The sequence below is a fragment of the Octopus bimaculoides genome, chromosome 7 (genome assembly GCF_046866305.1).
Source record: "Octopus bimaculoides isolate indiv1 chromosome 7, ASM4686630v1, whole genome shotgun sequence".
Lineage (NCBI taxonomy): Eukaryota > Metazoa > Mollusca > Cephalopoda > Octopoda > Octopodidae > Octopus > Octopus bimaculoides.
In genome coordinates this window covers 2400597-2423096 of record NC_142934.1, presented here as the reverse complement: position 1 = coordinate 2423096, position 22500 = coordinate 2400597, and the positions used below count along the sequence as shown (strand labels likewise).

The 22500-nt window shown below is 37.8% G+C and overlaps 1 protein-coding gene across 1 annotated transcript in view; it reads right to left on the bottom strand.

Annotated features, from left to right (window-relative positions):
* The window catches only part of LOC106872237 (uncharacterized), a 21416-nt gene extending 16147 nt beyond the window's left edge, over nucleotides 1-5269 (bottom strand). Inside the window, exon 1 of the mRNA XM_014919148.3 lies at nucleotides 4344-5269. Within this exon, the coding sequence (XP_014774634.1) occupies nucleotides 4344-4716 (373 nt within the window). The 5' untranslated portion in view covers nucleotides 4717-5269. The remainder of the gene's footprint in view (nucleotides 1-4343) is intronic.
* Nucleotides 5270-22500: the final 17231 nt, after the last annotated feature.

Here is a 22500-nt window from a genome sequence, read left to right as displayed (position 1 = left end):
CCACATATAATTCCTACCAGGAATAAAACCAACCGAATCTGAGCTTTGTTTCTATAACAACAACAACAACAACAACAGCAGCAGCAGCAGCAGTATCACCACCACCACCACCACCACCACCACCAACAACAACAACAACAATAACGATCCTTTCTACTTTCGGACCTGAAATTTAGGGGTGGGAGTTATTTTATCGACACCTAAAGGGATGAAAAATGAAATCGATCCCGGCAGAATTTGAACTCAGAACGGGAAGAGAGACGAAATACCGCCAAGCATTTCGCCCGGCGTGCTAACGTTTCTGCCAGCTCGCTGCCATTAATGGTTTCAAATTTTGCCACAAGGGCAATAATTTTGCGTGGGGAGGAGGGGATTACATCGGCTCCAGTTTTCAACTGCTGCTTATTTTTATTGACCCCCGAAAGGATAAAAGGCAAAGTCTACCTCGGCCGAATAACAACAATATTAATGATAATCTTTTCTTTTATTGTTATTTGATGAATTGACCGTCGAGGGGCAGGTTTCCAGAAATGGAGGGGGGAAAGATGTTTACATTGAAATCCAATGAAATGAAATATAAAGAGATGGCAAAGTGTAAAATATGTGGGACTTTGTTGAAAGGGCGGACCTTCATACAGGCTGCTCCACCTCCACCTCCACACATCATGTACGACTGTGTTTCACAAGGGTGAATGTTTTTTTCCCCCCCGACTGCATTCCCCATTCTACAAGTATAAATTATGAGCTGCACCTTACACTCGGCGGCACACGGGCGTCATTCACCTTCCAATAAATCGATTCGAAAGCCGCGCCTCACGAGAGGCGCTTTAAAGCGTCGAAGGAAGTCTGACCGAAAAGCTAAGTGTTTATTCTGAATGCAGTCAGTCGTGACCATAACACAAGTTCTTTCATCGCAGTGACTCGTGAGAGGAAAAACTGGTTGCCCTTCCCGGCCAAATTACTGATTCAAGCACCACTTGAAGAGGAGGGTCACGGGCCACAAAGAAATGATTGTTCTCCAAAAAATTACTGAAAGGTTCTTCTTGCTGTTGTCGTTGTTTAACCCCTGGTTAGCTCTTTTTGAGATGATCCATAATCAAAGGCGTTCCAGCTTTGATTAATTGGCCTTTTTAGGATATTTTACGACCATATTGTATAATGGTAATACAACCTTTCCTTTAAGACAGTAGACGTATGATTTGAGGGAATTTTGTTATTATTTCTAGCAGGTCTAACAACTACATAGAAAGCCACAGCCTTGTTCTGGAGGGGATATAAACCACTGGACAGGATTTGACTTGGTACTCGAAAACTTCCTGCTTTGTCCAGCCAAAGGAAGATGATGAGGTGACCTTCCCTATAGATTTTGTTTGTAACCAATTGAGCCACACACATCACGACCAATGTCGACAAAACTCTACAGACGTATATTGAGAACGGAACCGTCTGTCCAGCGTCGTGTCCCTTTCAGAAAATTGAGCCAATGAAGAAACCTCCACATAGTCGATCGATTTACTTAGAAATGGGAACAAAACTCCCTCATATCACACGCGCACTGCCTTAAAAGAAAGGATACCAAAATTTCTCTGAAAAAAGACAGGGTGATTGAAGCTGGAACGTCATTGAACACAGGTCCCCTAAACTAGAGTTGACCAAGGCCTAAAAACGACAACAGTTTCTCAGTATATTTACTAAAGTACAGAACTTCTTTCGCCGCCACCTTGTTAACTGGTGACTGAAATAGTTGATGAGGGCGTGGCTGTAGAAATTGATGGGGGCGTGGCCATAGAAGTTGATGAGGGCATGGCCGTATGAATTAAGTAGGTCGTGGCTGTAGAAGTTGTTCAGGCCGTAACCGTAGAAGTTGGTAAGAGCGTGACCGTAGAAGGCGATGAAGGCGTGGCCATAAGTTAATTAAGGCATGACCGTAAGTTGATTATGGTACGGTCGTAGAAATGTGGCGTAACTGTAAGTTGCTGAGGGCGTGTTTGTAAAAGTAGTTGTGGGCATGGCCATAAAAGAAAACACGTGTCCACATTTTTTTAGTCTTGTCCACTATTTTACCTTCGCCATGGCCACCACCCAAATTGCTTGTCTATTGCAAAGGGAGGCTGATAGAGTGGTGTTCATTGTGGACTTTGTTGAGAGTCAGAACCGTTTTAGAGTGACAACAAATAGCAGCTCCACCCACCATCACAGCAATCACAACTACCACCACAACTGCCGCAGCCACCATTACAACCACAATACATATACACAACTCGATATATACACTCGCCTGTATACGAGCAACACACACACTTATGTACATTGCCACTGCTTTACTATAGTTCTAGGGTTAGATTTAACTACTGAGATTGCTGGCCACGCTGGAGCACCAATGTGTGTGTGTAGGGATTCATTGAGTTGCTGAAGTATATTACTGGTTATACGGAAGGTGAATGGGTCAGTCCCTGTTTTTAGGCCATGCTGGTATCCCAATCTCATCCATACACTATGCCATGTGTGTATCTGGTATTTCAACATGTGTCTGTGCAGATGTTTGTTTGTGATAATGTGTGTGGTTAATGACCTAATCAATTAGTGTAGCAATGTCACAGTAAAGATGAAATCTTCGAGACACGAGTGAGATATCGATCCGAGAATCGATGTCGAAAAACATTCAGCTGCAAGTGTTGTTATGCTTCTGGTTTCTTTCACTTCTAAATTTCAGACCGTCATTTTAGTATAACGGTAGTTTTTGTATTGCGTCCTATTTGCGATGTTTGACAGATGACATCAATTTCCTGTTCTTCTGGAAACAATAACCTCACAGAACACAAGAGTTCAAAAAGTGGTTCGACTAACCAAGCAATGCTTTGCTCTACTAAGAAGAAGTCGTGTTAGAATTCTGTTGGCTGAGATAATTCCAAGCGTGGCCTTTACGAAGTTGGTTCTATAAGCAAAAACAGAGGCCCATCAATCGAATGTATGAAGCTCTAGCATCAGTTTTGAGAGGATGCGATCAGATGCCAAGGTACAAGTTATTTTGTCTTGAGGTCAACTGCATTAATGGCAGAGAAGTTCTTAATTTCAATATGTCCTTTTTGTAGAAATTTATTGATAAAGTATTTACAGGTAGAAGTCCTGGTACACCATATCTTCTCAGTACCTTGTACAAACAGGTACAGAGAGGACATGTACAGGTGAGCGAGTACCAGTTCTTGTATTTCAGTAGCAACATAGTTCTAATGAGCTGCACAAATAGATTTTGGGATTTTTTATAACGTACTATAGTTTTATAAAATGACGTTCGTATTTCATGAAGTACTTAGCTTTTAATAAAGTTCTTTTGTTTATTGAAAAGAGTACTTCTGTATATTTTAAAAACTAATCTCGTGTGACTTATAAGGAATTCCTGAACATTAGAGTACAGCTGTATATTTCATACGGCACAGTTGTGTGCTTTATAAAGTACACTTAGGCATTTATGAAGTACTGTTGTATTTTTATTTATAAATAAATTTATTCAGTTAAAAAATCCTGACATTTTGTTTTAAAATATAAAAAATAAATATAACATATTTTATAAACTTTTGTTTATATCGATAGACGGATAGATAGATGGATTGATAAATAGGAGGGATGGATACACAGACACAGACACACACACACACACACACACACACACACACACACACACACACAGAGACAACACAGACAACACACAGACACATGACATACACACACACATATAAAGAAATAGATAGATAGGTAGATAAATAGCCAGATAGATACATAGAAAAACAAACACAAAGACACAATGGTAGATAAATAATGGATATATATATATATATATATATATATATATATACAGAGAACGAGAGAGAGCGAGAAAGAGAGAGTGAGAGAAAGAGAGAGAGGGAGGGAGATAATACATAAATAAATGGATAAATAGATAAATAAATACACACACACACACACACACACATACACACACGCACACACACACACACACACACACACACACAAGCGGACATATTCCAGGAAGATAACTAGCTAGATAGATACATAGACAGTCAGGCAGACAGGTGGATACCTAGAGAGAGAGAGAGAGAGAGAGAGAGAGAGAGAGAGAGAGAGAGAGGGAGAGAGATATAGATAGATAGATAGATAGAGAGAGAGAGAGAGAGAGAGAGAGAGAGAGAGAGATCAACTCGATCGCTTGTTAGAGAAGTCATTCAAAATGATTTTTGTACCATGGTCCCTTGTTTCAGAAAACAACAAAAGGTGTAAAAATCAGATGAAAAATAAAAGAAAACAAGAACGTAGACCCGGTAAGGGATCATGGGCCAGCTGCTTACCTTTGTAATCGGATGGTATCAATAAAGGGTTATCAACCTCCTCGTATGACTTTTTGAGTGTGTCGACCCGAAGGCTGCGGGCGAGAACCTTACGTTCGTGTCTTTTACTGAACAGCAAGAGTGGCTGAGAAATGTCGAAATTGTTGCTCTGAGCTCGGACAGTCTCCATACAACACCTGACCACTACAGGTAGGTCAAACTTGGACAAAATGTGCGGTAAGTTATAGGTTTGCGGTAACCACGAGATATTAGGGTATTCCACCTCGGGTATACCCGTGTCATACATGTCAATAGACTCCGTCTTGATTTGATGCGACGATTTTCTAGTCCTGTCAGGGCTTCCTTTGAAGTGAAGGTCTGTGGATCGCCTCATCTTGTATCGCACATGGGATGATTGGGGTACTGTTGAAGTTGGGGTGGATGAAAGCCTCGGGTGGGCAGACAGATGAGTGTGCGGATAAGAGGATGGGGTGACGAACAGCCAAATCCCTAATGTGTACGTGGGGGTGGGAAGGAGATAAACAGATGGCTGAGCACCAGATTAGGTGAGCGGACAAGTTAGGAATGAATTGTTGCGATAATGGTGATGAGACTTTAAATGCTACCCGCAATAATCCTTCAGGCTACCCAGAGTTTATATCCAAGGCTTTACCAGATGACGACGTGTAACCAATTGTAAAGAACGTCGCTCTGTAATTGTGACATATTCTTAAGTTTAGTGGTCCGTGGTGGCCAGGATGTCCGGGTGGTGGTGGTGGTGGTTAATTTTAGTATTAATTTCCCAGAATTGCACTCAATACATCCTCTGTCGTCAATGTTGTTGTTGATAGCATGGAAGGTTTCAATTTTACTGTGACAGTATTCATGTTTTATATGTGTGAAATATTGTGTATGTATAATGTTATATAAACGCGTATAATATGTAATTATATATATATATATATATATATATATATATATATATATATATATATATATATATATATATATATATATATATATATATATATATATATGTATGTATGTATGTATGTATATACGTATATACGTATATGTTTATTTGTATATATAAGTATATAACTGAATATATAAAATCGTTGAATATCCGAGTATTTCCCCACTAAAGTGACCGTTGACCGTTCACCTATGTGTGTCCACTGTTGTCATCTGGTAACAGTCCTTCGGTGGTCATTGGTACATCGAAATGCCACTGTCTCCTTCACTGTTCACCCACCTAGCTACTGCCCTGTCCAGTGGTGTTCTTTAACAGACATTAGTCGTCCTGTCAACTGTCGGCTGCCAACTCAATGAATGAGCAAACAGTAGTGTCGTCTGCTGAAAATGGACGTCGTTATCAAGTAGTCATTTCCTACCGAACACTTACACACACACACTTGAACACATTTACATACATACATACACAAACATGCAGTAACACTTAACTATACAGACACATACACATGCGTGCATATATATATACAGACACGCAGTAATACTTCAGCACATGAGCACATACATACGCATACGCATGCGCGCACCTGTATATACTCACACGCATTCAGAACTTTCTCAAAATATAAACATCTAAACGCACACACGTTTACAGACACACACACGGACATACACGCACAGGCATACACAGACATAGACATACACATATACACTGACACGCACACTCACACACATACACAAGGACGTGTTCCCTTTAATTTCTCCTGTTCCTTGCAATTCCCCCTCCCGATTTAGTCACCTCCTACTCTTCCTCCTGTGTCTACTCCTCTACTAACTCCTCCTTCCACTCTTACACAACTTCTGTCTTTCTCTCCCCCCTCCCACTTATATCACTTCCTGTTCCTATTTCGCTTCGTCATCCATGAATCTTGCAGCTCGACTGTGACTGGTTTACTCTACTATGTGTTGTGATAGAGGCGGCGGGGTGGTGGTTGTGGTGGTGTTGGTGTAGTGGAGGCGGACTGATGGAGGAGGTTATGATGACGATGCTATTGTTGTTGTTTGTGGTGGTGGTGTAGTAATGTGTTTAAATATTCAACTTGTTTTCATCTTTTAATGAATTGCAGTGTAGCCGTGATTTTGAGAGGGTGATTTGGCTGTTATTTCTAGTGTGTCTATCGAATCCGTACGGGTTCCTTATTAACTCGCTGGCAAGTGTTGGTGGATGGTATGTTGTTAACAGTATAAGATAGTTTAGAAAAGGGGGGGGGGCTGGAGGAGGGCGAACAAAGACGTCACCTCTTCACAGTAGATGAACAATTGACGTGTGTGTGTGTGTGTGTGTGTGTGTGTGTGGTAAGAAAACCCCCTAAAACTCAGAAATTTTCCAAATTGACAAACGTTTGAACAACCGACTCATGATATGCACCGGTTCAGATTAATTATTACAAAAATAAATAAAAAAGCATAAAATATTGGCTACATGGGAGACATTATTAACACCGACCTAACTTTATTAATGCCACACAAACAGTGGTGGGGAATGTGGCAGGTCTCGTGGGTATGCATACGTGTGTGTGTGTGAGTGCGAGTGTGTGTGCGTGTGTGTGTGTGGGGGAGACTGGCGATTTTGAGTGTTTCAGTTATATATTAAATGTTGCACAACATTTATATGTTGAGTTGTATAATTAATAACATATCCTAGTAAGTAACCAGGAATTGATACACGCACACACGTGTGGGTGTGTGGGTGTATATATATATATATATATATATATATGGTTAGAAAATCTCTATAAGAGATGAAAGTAGTAACCATACCGAGAAGTAATGTTTATCGCCACATCAATATGGTTGTTCAACAGGAACCAGAATTACTACTGTTTTTAACCCCAGGTGGAGCCTCGTCCAGTTGGTTATCAATGCAATCCGCATCCGTTGTTGGTCATCTTGCTCATCTTCAGTCCATCTTAGTTTTTATTCTTGTTTTCAGGAGACTTCTCTTCTCCATCTCAGCTGGAATATTAACCCAACCATTCTTTACCTATAATATTACAAGAGACAAATATGGTTTCTTGAGGTTGTCATTTATGGCCAGTGTCTTTTCACCTGAAGATAACCACCTCACCTGTACCAGATGTATTTTGTCCGTCAGTAATCTATTGTCATAGCCACGTATAGAGGTGAGGCCAACAGGTACCATACGTTGGATAAATTTTCTATCATGTGGACATTGAACAAATCCTAAACTCGGGGAGATTTCATTTCCCGAGGATCCTTGATCTCTTATTCTACATTTGGCTTAACCACAGCATGCTGCCATTTTCATCCATCCAGCCTCTGTGATGACATTAAACCAGGTGACATTACTCTCCCTTGGCTAACTCTTTCCTCTCAAACATTCACCGCTCACTTACTCAAACATCGCGTGTTGCTCACATGAATAGTCTTCAACTTCTGATGCCAACAGTACCGTTTCCAAGGCGACAAAACATCATAAAGTTTTCATCCATATTACCTGATCAACTTGACCAAAGTCCTTAAGGTTCCAATATGATACATTTTCGTCTATGGTTAGTTTTACTCGTAACATTCTTTGTGTAGAATTGGGAAGATGGAGAGATCATTGATGCACAGATTTTGAGTTTGTGGGACTGGCTTTCCTCGTTCTGTAATCAAATAAGAACATTTCTTTTGGCCAAATTCCATGCCTTTATCACCTGAAAATGTTGTTATTAATTCCAGTTGTTTTTTGGCATTGTTAACACTTTTAGCATAAACCTTCAGGTCGTGTACAAAGAAATTATGAGTTATATTGATATTTCTAGCAGTTGAAGATCCTCTATCTGTCTGTCTGTCTGTCTGTATGTGCGTCTGTCTGTGTGTCTGTCTGTCTGTCTGTATGTCATTATTCAGTTTTGTTTCAAGATTTCTTGCCAATAAAGAAAGAGCCGGTTTCTAACCTCGAACTAAGATTCCTTCATTGGAATTTCAACATCAACAACAGGGTATTTTTGTATGTATACGTGCAGATTTGTATATTTTGTTTTATGTATGTCTTCTCATACATATAGTTACATATCTAGACATTCATATATATATATAATTGATAAACTTCTGGGAAATTTTACAGATTTTTACAGTTCCAGTGATGGATTGGATCTGTAGTCGTCGAATCAGTATTCTTTCTGGTTTTGAAAAGGCTAATTTCTCGAGATTGGTATTTAGGCAGTGTGTGTGTTTGTGTGTGTATAAATATATATATACATATATATTTATATATGTATGTATATGCATGTATGTATGTGTATATATATATATATATATATAGCTATAAGTATCTATATATATACATATATATATATATATATATATATATATATATATATATATATATATATATATATATATATATATATATATATATATATGTGTGTGTGTGTGTGTGTGTGTGTATATATATATATATATATATATATATAAATATATATCTTCACACACACACACACACACACACACACACATATATACATATATATATATATATATATATATATATATATATATATATATATATATATATATATATATATATATATGTGCGTGTTTGTGGAATATATATATGTATATGGATGTATACACCTACGCACACACACGCACACACACGCACACACACACACATACACATACACACACACACATATGTATACTTATTTGAAGTGATGAAAGAAAAAATGGGAAAAGGGCCCAGAGTGAAAGTGCTACACCATTAGATTATCAATTACGGAAGCAGCCGACACTTTAAAATGACAGTTAAACGATTCATGAGGAAAATAGCGATTAAACCATCTCCGCCTCACCTCTCCGGAATATCATCATTTTTTTGGTTCAGTTTTCAGTGAAATTTAGCTTGGGAAATAAACAGAACAGGATCCACACCATAAAGTGCATCGAGAGATAATAATTTTTCTATATTTAAACGCTGAGAAAATAATAGCACCATTTTTTTAAACGTGTGTATAAAACACATGTCAGTCATTATGAAAGGATTGTATTTATGAAGAATGGTTATATTGTACAGCACAAACAAGAACACGTTCAAAACTTACACACACAAGTGTGTGTGTATGTGTATGGAGGGCGTGATGCGTATATACTCTTTATTTTGATTTTACTCTCTGTAATTGCATTGCGGCCATACTGGAGCTTGGAAGATGGAAAATAATCTATTTTCTCATGTTTTATGCTCTGTGAATCGGACTTTTGATTTATATAAAATTAAAGAATTGTTCAACATCTTAGGAATTAACAGTGCTATTTACAATATATCAGATCAGAATATTTTAATTCTTTCAATATAGACATACTATACATATGTATGTATATACATACATACATACATACATACATACATGTATATATATATATATATATATATATATATATATATATATATATATATATATATATATATATATATATATATATATATATATATATATATATACATATATATATACATATATACATACATAAATATATCTATATACATATACATATATACATACATACATACATACATACATACATATATATAGGAGAGTATTGTAGTTCGCTTGAAGCATTGTGTATTGTTTGTAAAGAATAAAAGGTTTTGACTGGTACGACAATGCACTATAATACAAAAAATGGACTGTATACCTGTTGTAATTTAGTTATCTATAGTCCAATGATCTCTCTCTCTCTCTCTCTCTCTCTCTCTCTCTCTCTCTATATATATATATATATATATATATATATATATATATATATGTATATATATAGATATGGCTGCATGGTAAGTAGTTTGCTTATCGACTACATGGTTCTAGGTTCAGTCCCACTGCGTCGCACCTTGGGCGAGTGTCTACTACTATAGCCTCGGGCCGACCAAATCTTGTGAGTCGATTTGGTAGATGGAAACTGAAAGTAGCCCGCCGTATATATGTATATATATATGTATATATATATATATATATATATATATATATATATATATATATATATATATATATATATATATATTCTTTTATTCGTTTACTTATTTCTGTCATCTGACTGGGCCATGCTGGAGCACTGCCTTCAGTTAAGCAAATCGACCCCAGGACTTATTCTTTGTAAGCCTAGTACTTATTCTATCGGTCTCCTTTGCCGAACCGCTAAGTTACTGAATAATAATAATAATAATAATAATAATAATAATAATAATAATAATAATAATAATAATAATAATAATAATAGCAAACAAGCTGATGTGGACCAGAAACACACGCATCAATGGTTACGAAGCTCAGGGCTAAAAGCAGAGAGTGAAGGTTTCATATTGGCTGCTCAAGACCAAAGTTTATTAACCCGGAACTACCAGGCCAATGTGATAAAAATGGAGCTGACCCAGAATGACGATTCTGTAACGATGCGATTGAAACTGTAGACCACCTAATCTCAGGGTGTAGAGTGTTAGCACCTGTAGAATATAAAGCAAGACATGGCAGAGTCGGCCAGTATTTACACTGGACAATATGTCGGCATTATAAAATCAAAACTGCTGACAAATGGTATAAACACCATCCTGAAGCTGTGACTGAGGGAGAAAATGTGTCGATTCTCTGGGACTTCCCCGTACATACCGACAAGACTATAAAAGCTAATAAACCGGATATTATTATAAAAGATCAGACAAAGAAGATGTGTTTATTAATTGACATGAGTATTCCCTGTGATCACAATATAGCGGCGAAAGAATTTGACAGTTTCCAATGGAGCACTTTGGCAACTTGGTCGGGTCGCCATAACTTGTAGTGTTTGTTGCTGCTGTTGTGGTTATTTTTGCTTTGTTTCAGAGTCGATCGAAGTCATTCTGTCCGTGACCGTCCCATTTCCATTCTGGTTAAGTGTATCTACGTCCACATTATCCATTGTCTCCTCTCTTTTTACGACAGTAAGAAATGATTTGACTACCATTTCAAGAAACCCCCTAGCGATTCCCACGTTGTTGTTGTTTCGCCCTGGCATAACCCTAGTTCAGCAAAACTATGATCAAAAATTTTCCAGCCATGACCTCTCCGTCTTTCAGGAGTCTTTAAGACAACATTCTTCAGTGTGTATTTTGTTTAAGAGAGTCTGGGTGTGTTTTGAGGGAACTTTGACTATTATTTCTAGCAAGTGAAGCGACCGTTGCCTAGAAATTTGCTTAGTGGTTCGTCTGACCATGAAGATGTCGTAACCATGACAACATAACTGTGGTGACAGTGACTGTAGAAAGAGTGACAGTGGTTGTGGCTGACATTTACCGATGGCTGCGCAGCATCTCGTCTAACATCAAGTGGCCAAAGAAACCTCAATCACCGGAAGTGATGTCATCAGAGTGTCTTTAGACACAGACAAACTTACTGTTGTGATTGTTATTTAGCCGAGGATTAATTCTGACAGAGCACACCGATGCTCAAAGACGTTCCGTTCTTGACCACTGAATTGACTAATATTGTTCAGCCTACTCTCCATTTTATAAATTGGATTTCTTATTTTATGATATTTTTTTTTTGTGAATTGAAGACGAGTTGGCTGCCATTTCTAGCAAGTAAGCCAAAGGACAACGAAGAAGCCCTCTGATACTTTTGTCAGAGCCATTTCCAGAAATGGCTCTGACGAAATTAAATTTTCTTAGGTCGTTCAATTTGCCTCAATTGATCAATAGATCAATTGAGTAAACCTGTCAGTAATGTACTTATAAAGACTACTGGAAACAGCTGTAAGCCAAATTTGCTCCAATAAAGGATTTATGTGTGACGACCGTTCTTTTTAACTTGTCTCTTAAATATCACTCTGAATAAAAACCAGTTTATCTGAAGCCCATCCACGGATTTACAATATAGAACTGTGATGAACCATAGCTTGGGACCCTACCAAAAGATTACTTCGAGTTCTTCACTAATCTGAGCAATTTTGTTAACCTTGGTGTACCATGAGAGAGCTTACGAAGTATTTTGTTCGGATTGATAAAATACTTCATAAGTATTCAAAGTAGACCTCACACATGGTTTCAGCAAGACAGGGCAACGGCTCCTGCCGCAAAAGAGACAGTGCGCTTCGCTTGGCACAGCGGTGCTTTGGAGAGAGAATAATCTCCCGCTACGGCATTGCCGACTGGCCTTCACGCTCAGCCAGGCTTGACTAGACCGGGTTTTTTCTTGTGCGGAGACCTGAAAGAGAGGGTCTACGTCAACAAACCGGAGACCCTGGTGCAACTGAAAGAGAACATCATTAGAGAAATGAGAGAAGTGGGGTCTGAAGATCTTGAGAGTGTTGTGGTACAAGTTTTGGAAAAAGCGCAAGCGTGCTATATCATTTTTCATACGTGATGTTGCAAACTTTGACTTGTGCATATTAATTTCTATTATGTCCTTTATATTGTATCAATATATATATATATATATATATATATATATATATATATATATATATATATATATATATATATATATATATATATATATATATATATAGTAAGTCTATATTCGGCAAAAACCCGCTGTACTCCTTATTCAACATTCAACAAGAACTCCTGGTGATCTACACTTTTAAGATAATGCACAAATTTAAACAAGTGCACCGTTTCAGGAACTCTAAGTACTTACCTCTTTGCATAAATGGTGTGAAGGCATTTTGCAGAGTTACGTAGAAGCCAAGGAAAAGGACAAAGAGAATTAGACTTATGCTGCATTGACATTTCCTCTCCTTTCTAGACGTAAGTATGTGCGTGTGTGTGTGTGTGTGTGTGTGTGTGTGTGTGTGTTTAGATAGATAAGTAGATAGGTTCAGGAGAGCTGCGTGGTTGTAGAAGTAGTAGAGCGTCGACCTAAATAGTTTCTGGTCTTCCATTATCATTCCATTCATATCTCGGATGATTTAAAAAAGATATTATATTTCCTTCGCTACTTGACTATAAGTCTGTGCAAACAATTTATTTTGGGCAAATTTTCTTCCTGTAACAAAAGTCTTTGTGACTCTAAATACTTTCACGAATGTAAACTCGAAATAACTATAATTATTCAGTAAGTGAGGTTGCGTGGTCAAGCTATGTTCGTTTTGCGATCGTAAAGTCGTAGTTTCAACTTCTGCAGCGGTGACACGTTATGTGCTTAAGCAAAGCATTTCATGTCACGTGTATTGCTCAAAAATATAAGTTCTTGTGTAGCTCTGACTCTCACTCCAGTTGTCACATCCTCGACGAATCAAAGAAACGAGGTCCAAATGATGTCCCTGTCTACTCAATTAACGAAAACATATTTCATATCACTACGTCCCATATGCGTTCGCAAGTGACCTCTAACTGTTCTGTATGTTAATTTCTACATTATTTTAGGCAATTATGTGCAATTTATTTTGTACGGCTGGTTACAAAACCCGTCTACTTGATTGGTAATTTGTTGTTACGGATCCTGAAAGAATGAAGGTTAAGATTTATCTCGTCAAGAGTTGAACTCAGAGCGTACAGATCATAACAAAATTTTCCAAGGCCTTTCATCCAGCACTTTACCGATTCTGCCAATCAGATCTTTTGAGGTATTTTGCTATTGAAAACATGCAATCCTTCAGGTTGTGCATTCAAGATTTGACGATGTTGAATTTGTTTGCTTTCTTTCAGAGGGTATTATTGTTGTCAAGACTGAACAAGAAACCAATGATCAAAAGTGTAACCACTCTTTCAGGAATTTTTCCTCTCATTTTCTATGGACAAATTCATTAATCGCCGTGACGAACTTTGATAGGTTTGGCCATTATCGGTCCAGGCCATATCTAACTTAATTGCGTCACCTGGCAAAATTTTAGAAAGATCATTTGGAACAGGCCCCAGAAAAATCAGTCACTTTTGTCGTTGATCGATATTCAAAATTACCAACCCATTGAAACGTTCTGTTACCATTGGGGACCTAATGCTTAATTTCGTTTTTATAATACCAGAGTAGCTCTCATCAGATACCCCTGTTTCTGACAATGAAATAAAATATACAACAAAGCAGAGGAACATTTGAACGAAAATTGCCCCATCTCAGTTTGGTCATAAATGTACTTCTGTAACAGAGCATTGACTTTGAAATTCACATCAAAAACCTTCTTTTGAAAAGAAACACTTCACTCTGAGTGTCACTTGAGATCTAACTTGAGTGTCACAGCCGAAGCTGATTAACATTTTGTTACACATCATTCTCAATTAATTACTTCAAGTGCCAGAAAGCATCAACAAATGACCCTCACTGCAGAAGTGTGAAAGTGAAAGACAGATAATTACAAAGTTAATTATGTTGAAAAACATCCCCCTTGAAGTAGTTTCAGGACCCCTTTTTCAGTTGGGAATCTTCTGATAACAGCAAAAACTATTTAACACTAATTTCAATTGAAACGTGTTCTTGCAAGGATTTCATTCTGCTTCTCTGTCAGTTTCAAGGTATCTATCGACCCATGGTTGATCGATGGTTTTCTTTTTTTCCTAATAATTGGTTTAAAGTTGTTACACATGACCCACGAGGTCAGTGTAAGAACCTCAAACCAAATGTTTGACATCCCTGGAAATTCGAAGGTAACCAAGTAATTGTTGATAGCCCAAACATGACATCTACACCTTGTTGTCAATCTGGTGACTTTTCCTGCACTTTCTCACTCAGACCAAATACTGTGTAGACGGTCTTACACAATAACTTCACGATGACCGGGATATTTGTATATATATATATATATATATATATATACGACGAGCTTCTTTCAGTTTCCGTCTACCAAATTCACTCACAAGGCTTTGGTCGGCCCGAAGCTATACTAGAAGACACTTGCCCAAAGTGCCACGTAGTGGGACTGAACACAGAACCATGTTGTTGGTAAGCAAGATACTTTACCACACAGCCACTCCTACACCTATATATATATATATATATATATATATATATATATATATATATATATATATATATATATATATATATATATAGGTGTAGGAGTGGCTGTGTGGTAAAGTATATATATATATATATATATATATATATATATATACGTGTGAAGGGGTTTAAGCCTAGTAATTAATCTGTCTCATTTCCCGAACCGCTAAGTTACGGACGGTATCTCAAACACACCAACTTAAACACCTCTATGTATGTATGTATGTATCTGTCTATCAATCTATCTATCTAATCTTTACAGTATACACATATACATATATACACATACACATGCATAAATACATACATATATATATGTGTGTATGTGTGAGTGTGTATATATATGTATGTATATGTGAGCATATATATATATATATATATATATATATATATATATATAGGAGTATAATATATGTGCATAAGGACAGCGAGGACAACAACCACAACGGTGACAGCAGTAACGGCACTAAAGTCCAGGTCAACTGGTGCAATCAAGTGCGTTTCGGTTCAGTGCACAATGCATCAGTGAGCTGTGACCAAGCATAAAATGACGCGACAGACAGGTGTAATGGTGACTGAGTCATCCTGACCGTTTCTGTTACAGCTGCATCTATGTTGTCTCAGTCACAGCCTCTCCCTCAACACACACATATAACTACCTCAGCGGGAGAGAGAGCTGACGGGCTGAAATACGAAACTACCGCTGTGAATTCACTGATACCTCCCGTTGGTGACGTCATGTTCTGGGAAGTCACAGAGTTTCAGTTATCACCATTTGTTAGTTATTCCGTCGTTCTTTTATTCTATTGCTGCGTAATTCTATTATTCTCATATTCTGTTGCTTTATACTTGGCTTTCTTTTATTCATTATTCTGTGAACGTCGCCGAGGTTGACTTTGCCTTTCATCCTTTCGGGGTCGATAAACAAAGCACCAGTTGCGTAATCGGTTGGATCTAATCGACTGGCCTCCTCGCCAAAAGTTTCGGGCCGTGTGTTGAGAGAAGAAGAGGCTTATTCTGTGAACGTAAAATGTGATCGTAAAATAGCGGATTCGCCATTTTTATTTAAATTTTAAAAAAGATGATTGTGTTAGAGAGAGAGAGAAAGAGAGAGAGAGTGTGTGTGTGTGTATTTGTGCTTGAGGAGATGTATGGAGGTGTATGCGTGTGTGTTGTGGGTGAGTACAGGTGTTTGTGGATGAGTGTATTTGTGAATGTGTATGTGTGTGTGTGTGTGTGTTATATTTCCAAACGCAAACCAAAAGCCATCGTTAAATAAACGAGTCGACTATTTCTCGACGAAGTTGGATCTGTTATTATGTGGAGGTGAGAGTGCACCGAACAGCTTTTCCCGTACGAATATATTTTAGTGGCCATCTAATAAAAGACACACAAACACACACACACACACACACACACACACACACACACACACACACACACACACATACACACACACACACACACACACATTAGCATATATAATTATTCTTTTATTTTTTTAACTGCTTTCAATTATTGGACCGTGGTCATGCTGGGGCACACCTGCTACGATGCTGTTGACTACATCTCGTTCCATTATTTATTCTATTGATTTCGAAGAACGAAATGCAAAGTGTACCCGGGCGTGGTTTGAACATAATATTTTCCCAATAAATTTGCTTCAATCCATACCAATTGTAACATTTACCTGCTATGAAGGTGATAAAGAGTTGTATAGAGAAAACTGGAGTCTTTTAAAAAGGCCCCATGGGAAGGTGGTGCTGTAGCGTACACCAAGTCCCAGGGCCCATAGGAATGTGGTCCTGTGGTGTACTTCGAACCCCAGGGCTCATGGGAAGGTGGTACTGAAGTGTACATCGAACCCGCACTGGAAGTCTCAGAAATTGCGTCTATTAAATACAGATAACACAAACTTGCCAAAAAGATTCGACTCTATCCAAAGTGTTGAGTACATCCGTCAGCAAATGGTCCGTTGTTAAAATTAACAGCAATTTCACACACATAATTGAAAACAAAAATTCATATTTTGAGGTGTGTGTGTGTGGGGGGGGGGGGGAAGGGCAGAATAAATTTGTACCTCACAATAGTTTCTTCTAGTGGCCCTCGTTTTAGACAACTAAAATGATGAGTTCTAGAATAAGTCATCTACCATTTGAAGAAGCCTCTACCTAGTCGCGGGTCCGATTAGAAATAGCAACCAAAATCGCCCTCCTATTATACTCCACCGTCTTAAAACAGAAAGAATTCATTAATGTGAACGATAGATAGGCAGGATGGTCTTGGTCGGAAGGTTTTTGTCATTCAGGTCTCCTGGGGTTTAAGCAGAATAAATAATGAATAAATAAAACATGATATAGAGTACAGTAAATTAGATGTAGTGTCACATGGTTGTGATGCTGATGATGGAAACGACAAAATTCAGACAAGTAAAACCCCATTTCATCAGATAACTTTTGTTGCAAAATCATTACGATTTCGGTAACACATGGGCACGCACACATGTATGTGTTAATACACACATACATACATACATACATACATACATACACATAATACATAATACATACATACATACATACATACAAAAATACTTTGTTGTTGATGTTGAAGTTCCAATGAAGGAACCTTGGAACTAGGTTAGAAACCGGCTCTTTCTCTATTGGCCAGATATCTTGAAATAAGACTGAATAATGACATACATGCAGGCATGCATACACACATACACATACATACATACGTGCATACATACATACATACGTATGTACACATATATATATACGTACACATATATATTATGTAATATAATGTAGTACAATATATGATGCACGTGTGTAACTATGAATAAATGTTTGTATAAAAGTGGAGATGAAAACCCGGTTGTCACGTTTTCTTTCTCATATTTTGTTGAGTTCTTTTTTTTGGGTGGGGGAGGAGGTTCTTTCGACATCTCAAGAGGAATTTATTCACCATTGTATCATTAATACAAGACGAACAGAAGAAATGTTTGAAATATTTGCACCGCTGATGAGCTTTGGGATTCGTTAACAGACGCTCATGCGATTCATGAGTAAGGAGAGAGAGAGAGATGATGTGGCCAGCATTGTTGTCCCTTGGATATTTGTAAATGTATCCCAACACACCGTTTAGCATACAAGCAGATATGACCCTGTAATTGGGACACGGAAGATAAGAATACTTGTGGAATAAAAAAAACCTTTGCCCCTGTTGTTCCGCCAATCTCGGACTGAATCAGCGGGAAATCTTTAACGACTTCTGTCATTGCAACTTATTTTGATGAACCAATGACATCCCAGAACAAAATCTATTTCCCAGTTATTGTTGGCAGTAAATATTGCTTACAAAATATTATATTGTAAACCTAACGCAGAATAAATGCTGTGCAGTGATCCTTGCCTCGTATATATATATATATATATATATATATATATATATATATATATATATATATATATATATATATATATACATATATATATATATATATATATATATATATATATATATATATATATATATATATATATACGAGATCCTTATGTCTCGTATATATTGCATATAGATGCGTGTATACGCTGCACCTCACCCCCATATAGTTATATCTATCTATCTATCTATCTATCTATATACGTTAGAGGAAATAAAGCTTGAGTTCTTCTAGTCGATCTCAGATCTCAATAATCAAAGCCTTATGTATGTATGTAAATAAGCATGTATGCGTATATACATACATATATAAACACACACGCACTCATATGCACATACACACACACATAGATATATATGTATATATATGCATTTATGTATGCATGTCCATAAGCATGTATGCATGTATATATACACACATACAGAAACACACACACACACATACACACAGATAGACACAAACACACACCACATGAATTGAGGAAACAATACTACTTTCTTCTATTCTTACCACTTTCTCCATGACGAAGAAACACACTCCGAAACGTCATAAGCTTCCCTTCTGCTCAAAACAATTAAATCCACGCAACTGTTTTTTTAAAAAATTCTTCGATGAATTAATCGCTGCCATGACACCACTTACTTCAGAGTTAGTATTTTGAAATATTCTTGACTTATTTTGAGACACTCACAGACAGCAAAAAGCTCACTTTTGACCTTTACATCAGACGTTCAGAGATCAACTTTGACCTTTCAGTTAGATGGTCATATATACTAGAAGAAGCAAAAGCACTCTATATTATATTATACATAACACACATGTATACATACATACATACATACATACATACATACACACACACACACACATACACACATACATACATACATGCACACACACACATACATACATACATACATACATACAGTATATACATCGTACATGCACAGATACATGCGCATACATATGCATACATATAATCATCAAGCATACACATACACAAATACATACACATACATAAATACATGCTCATGCACACAGACACACACACGCACGCACGCACGCACGCACGCACACAAGTAAACACACATATACACACAAAAACACACATTCTCCCTCCAGCATCTCTCTATTTCAAGGCCGTTACATTTGCTATTTAACGAACCAACGAGGAAGCCTCTACGTGGTCTCACCGCTTGTTAGAAATAGCATCAAATCTACCTCAAGTTACACACTAAAGTGTCTAAAATAAAGAAAGATTTATTTTTACATGATGTCGTCAGGCAATAAGAGGGTTTGTACCCTCGTCCTTGAAAAGAGAAATAGTACCCCAGGCACAGTACCGGCTGGAAGTCGGACCGGAAGTATCTACGAACCAGAAATCTGGGGGAATAATAAACCAAGGAAATGCACACTATATGCAACGTCCAAGAACAGGGATTACCTCTCTGTTGGGATTTCACGTGAGTTAATGAGGGACCCTCTATTTAGTACCCCGACCGGCTAGAAATAGCAGCCAAATCTCAAGTTAAACCTTAGCATCTTAAATAACAAAATGATAAATTAGATAATGTATTCATTCATAGGGACTTAGGAGGAGGGGGTCAAGGCTGGAACACGCTTCTGATAATTGTTTTTTTTTATTAGGTCTGACTCGGGGCTAAACATCTTTATTTGGGGAAGTTTTTTAATTCTATTTTTTTCTGAATATTTCACGAAACAGAAGCTGTGGCTTGACAAGGACATCTACCTTCAAACTTCTCCTCTCTCTCTTTCTCTCGCTCTTCGCGCGCGCGCACGTGTATGTATGTATGTATGTATGTATGTATGTATGAATATATATGTGTGTGAATATATATATATCTATCTGTCTATCTACCTACTTATCTATCTATCCCTATATCTGTCTATCTATCTATCTATCTATCTATCTATCTATCTATCTATCTATCTATCTGTCTATCAGTCTTCTGTCTGTCTGTCTTTATAATTCAGTCTCTCCCTCCCTCTCTCGCCCTCTTCCTCTTTCTCTCACAGTCAATATTCCCTCCATTAAATGTAATTCGATAACAAAATGTCACCACAGAACTGAGCTCCCTTCTCCTTTTCTTTCTATCTCTACCTCTCCCTATCTCCCTCCACCGTTTCTCACTCTCTCACCCCCTCTCTCTCTCTCTCACGCATCAGCCAACAGTAAACATTTCCCTCAATCACAAACAAACAACGACATACAATATCATTGCAGCCACTCCTCCTCCGCCCTCTCTTCTCCCCACCTTCACACCAAAACCATTCTTCATTATATTCTCAAATTCTCTCTTTCTCGCTCTTTCTCTCTCAGCAGACGAACTCCTAATACAAACAGTGACATAACCGTCTCACACCGCTGTCACTCACCACTGTTGTAATTCCTTATGGACACCTCTGTATGTAGGTGACGCTTTGTGCGTTGCGTGAGCTGCTGTACTCCAGGAGAGTAATCCTGTTAATACAATCTTCCCCATCGGTTACAATTCATTTATTTATGCATTGATTGATTCTAAAGAAGTGAACTATAACCAGCATGTGTCTTTATTGACAGTATGACCCTCCCAAACTACTGTGATATCTGTTTCAACTCACAGTTTTACATTTAAAAAATCATGCGAAATATATGTGTCTATGACAATTTAGAAAATGGTGTAAGAACTATCGCAGCTGTTTCTTACATCATTGTGTGTTCGATATTGTTTATATCTCTCGAGCTAATTCTAATTCATATTTGAATTTTTTTCTGTGGTATGAAACGTTGACATACCAGCAAAAGGTTGAGGAAAAAACCGGAACGAGAAGAAAGAAAAGAGTAAGTAAACGAAGATCGGCGTCCCTTTTGTCTGTAGAAAATATGATTAATGTAACTGGAGGTCAAAGTCTGTGAAATATCTTCTCTGTTTTCATTTGTTCGGGAGGTCGGCGGTCGCCCTGAACGAGGTTGGTCTTTAAGTGACAAGTGATCATCCCTAAAACGTGAAAACTACTTGTAAACTTGTGTTTTGCTCATGGTAGTGTCCTTGTAAGCTGTTAGAAGCATGAAAACTATTTCGGATTCGGTTTTTCCCAGCAGAAAACAGAATTTTGCGGAAGCACGCTGTTCTTTCGTTCCAACCATCACAAAAATCGACGAATAGGTGAAAAACACTGCAAAACAAAGACGCACCATGTGAGAATACAACTCTAGAAGACGACCCCGGTCGGTAGACTGATGCCTGAGGGTCGCATCAAGTGGATGCCGGTGACGGAAGCCTGAACTACAACTGGTTTGTCCTACATAGAACGTTTCCGGTTACTCTTGGGTACTTCCTCGTAGACATACAAACATACATACACACACACACACACACACACACACACACACACACACACACGCGCACACACACACACACACACACACACACACACACACACACACACACACACACACACACACACACACACACACATATATATATATATATATATATATATATATATATATATATATATATATATATATATATATATATCTCCCAGAAAATAGAACAAAAACGCAACAGACGACAGTAAAATATCCGGACAGATAGACGATACGAAGACGGACAGGACAAAACAAGGCCATTCTCTTCTCAGTATATATATATGTGTGTGTGTGTGTGTGTGTGTGTGTGTGTGTGTGTGTATCTGTGTGCATCAGTGTGCGTCTTTGTATGTATATATGTGTGTGTCTGTGAGCATGCCTATGTGCGTGTGTCTGTGTTTGTATTTATCAGACACC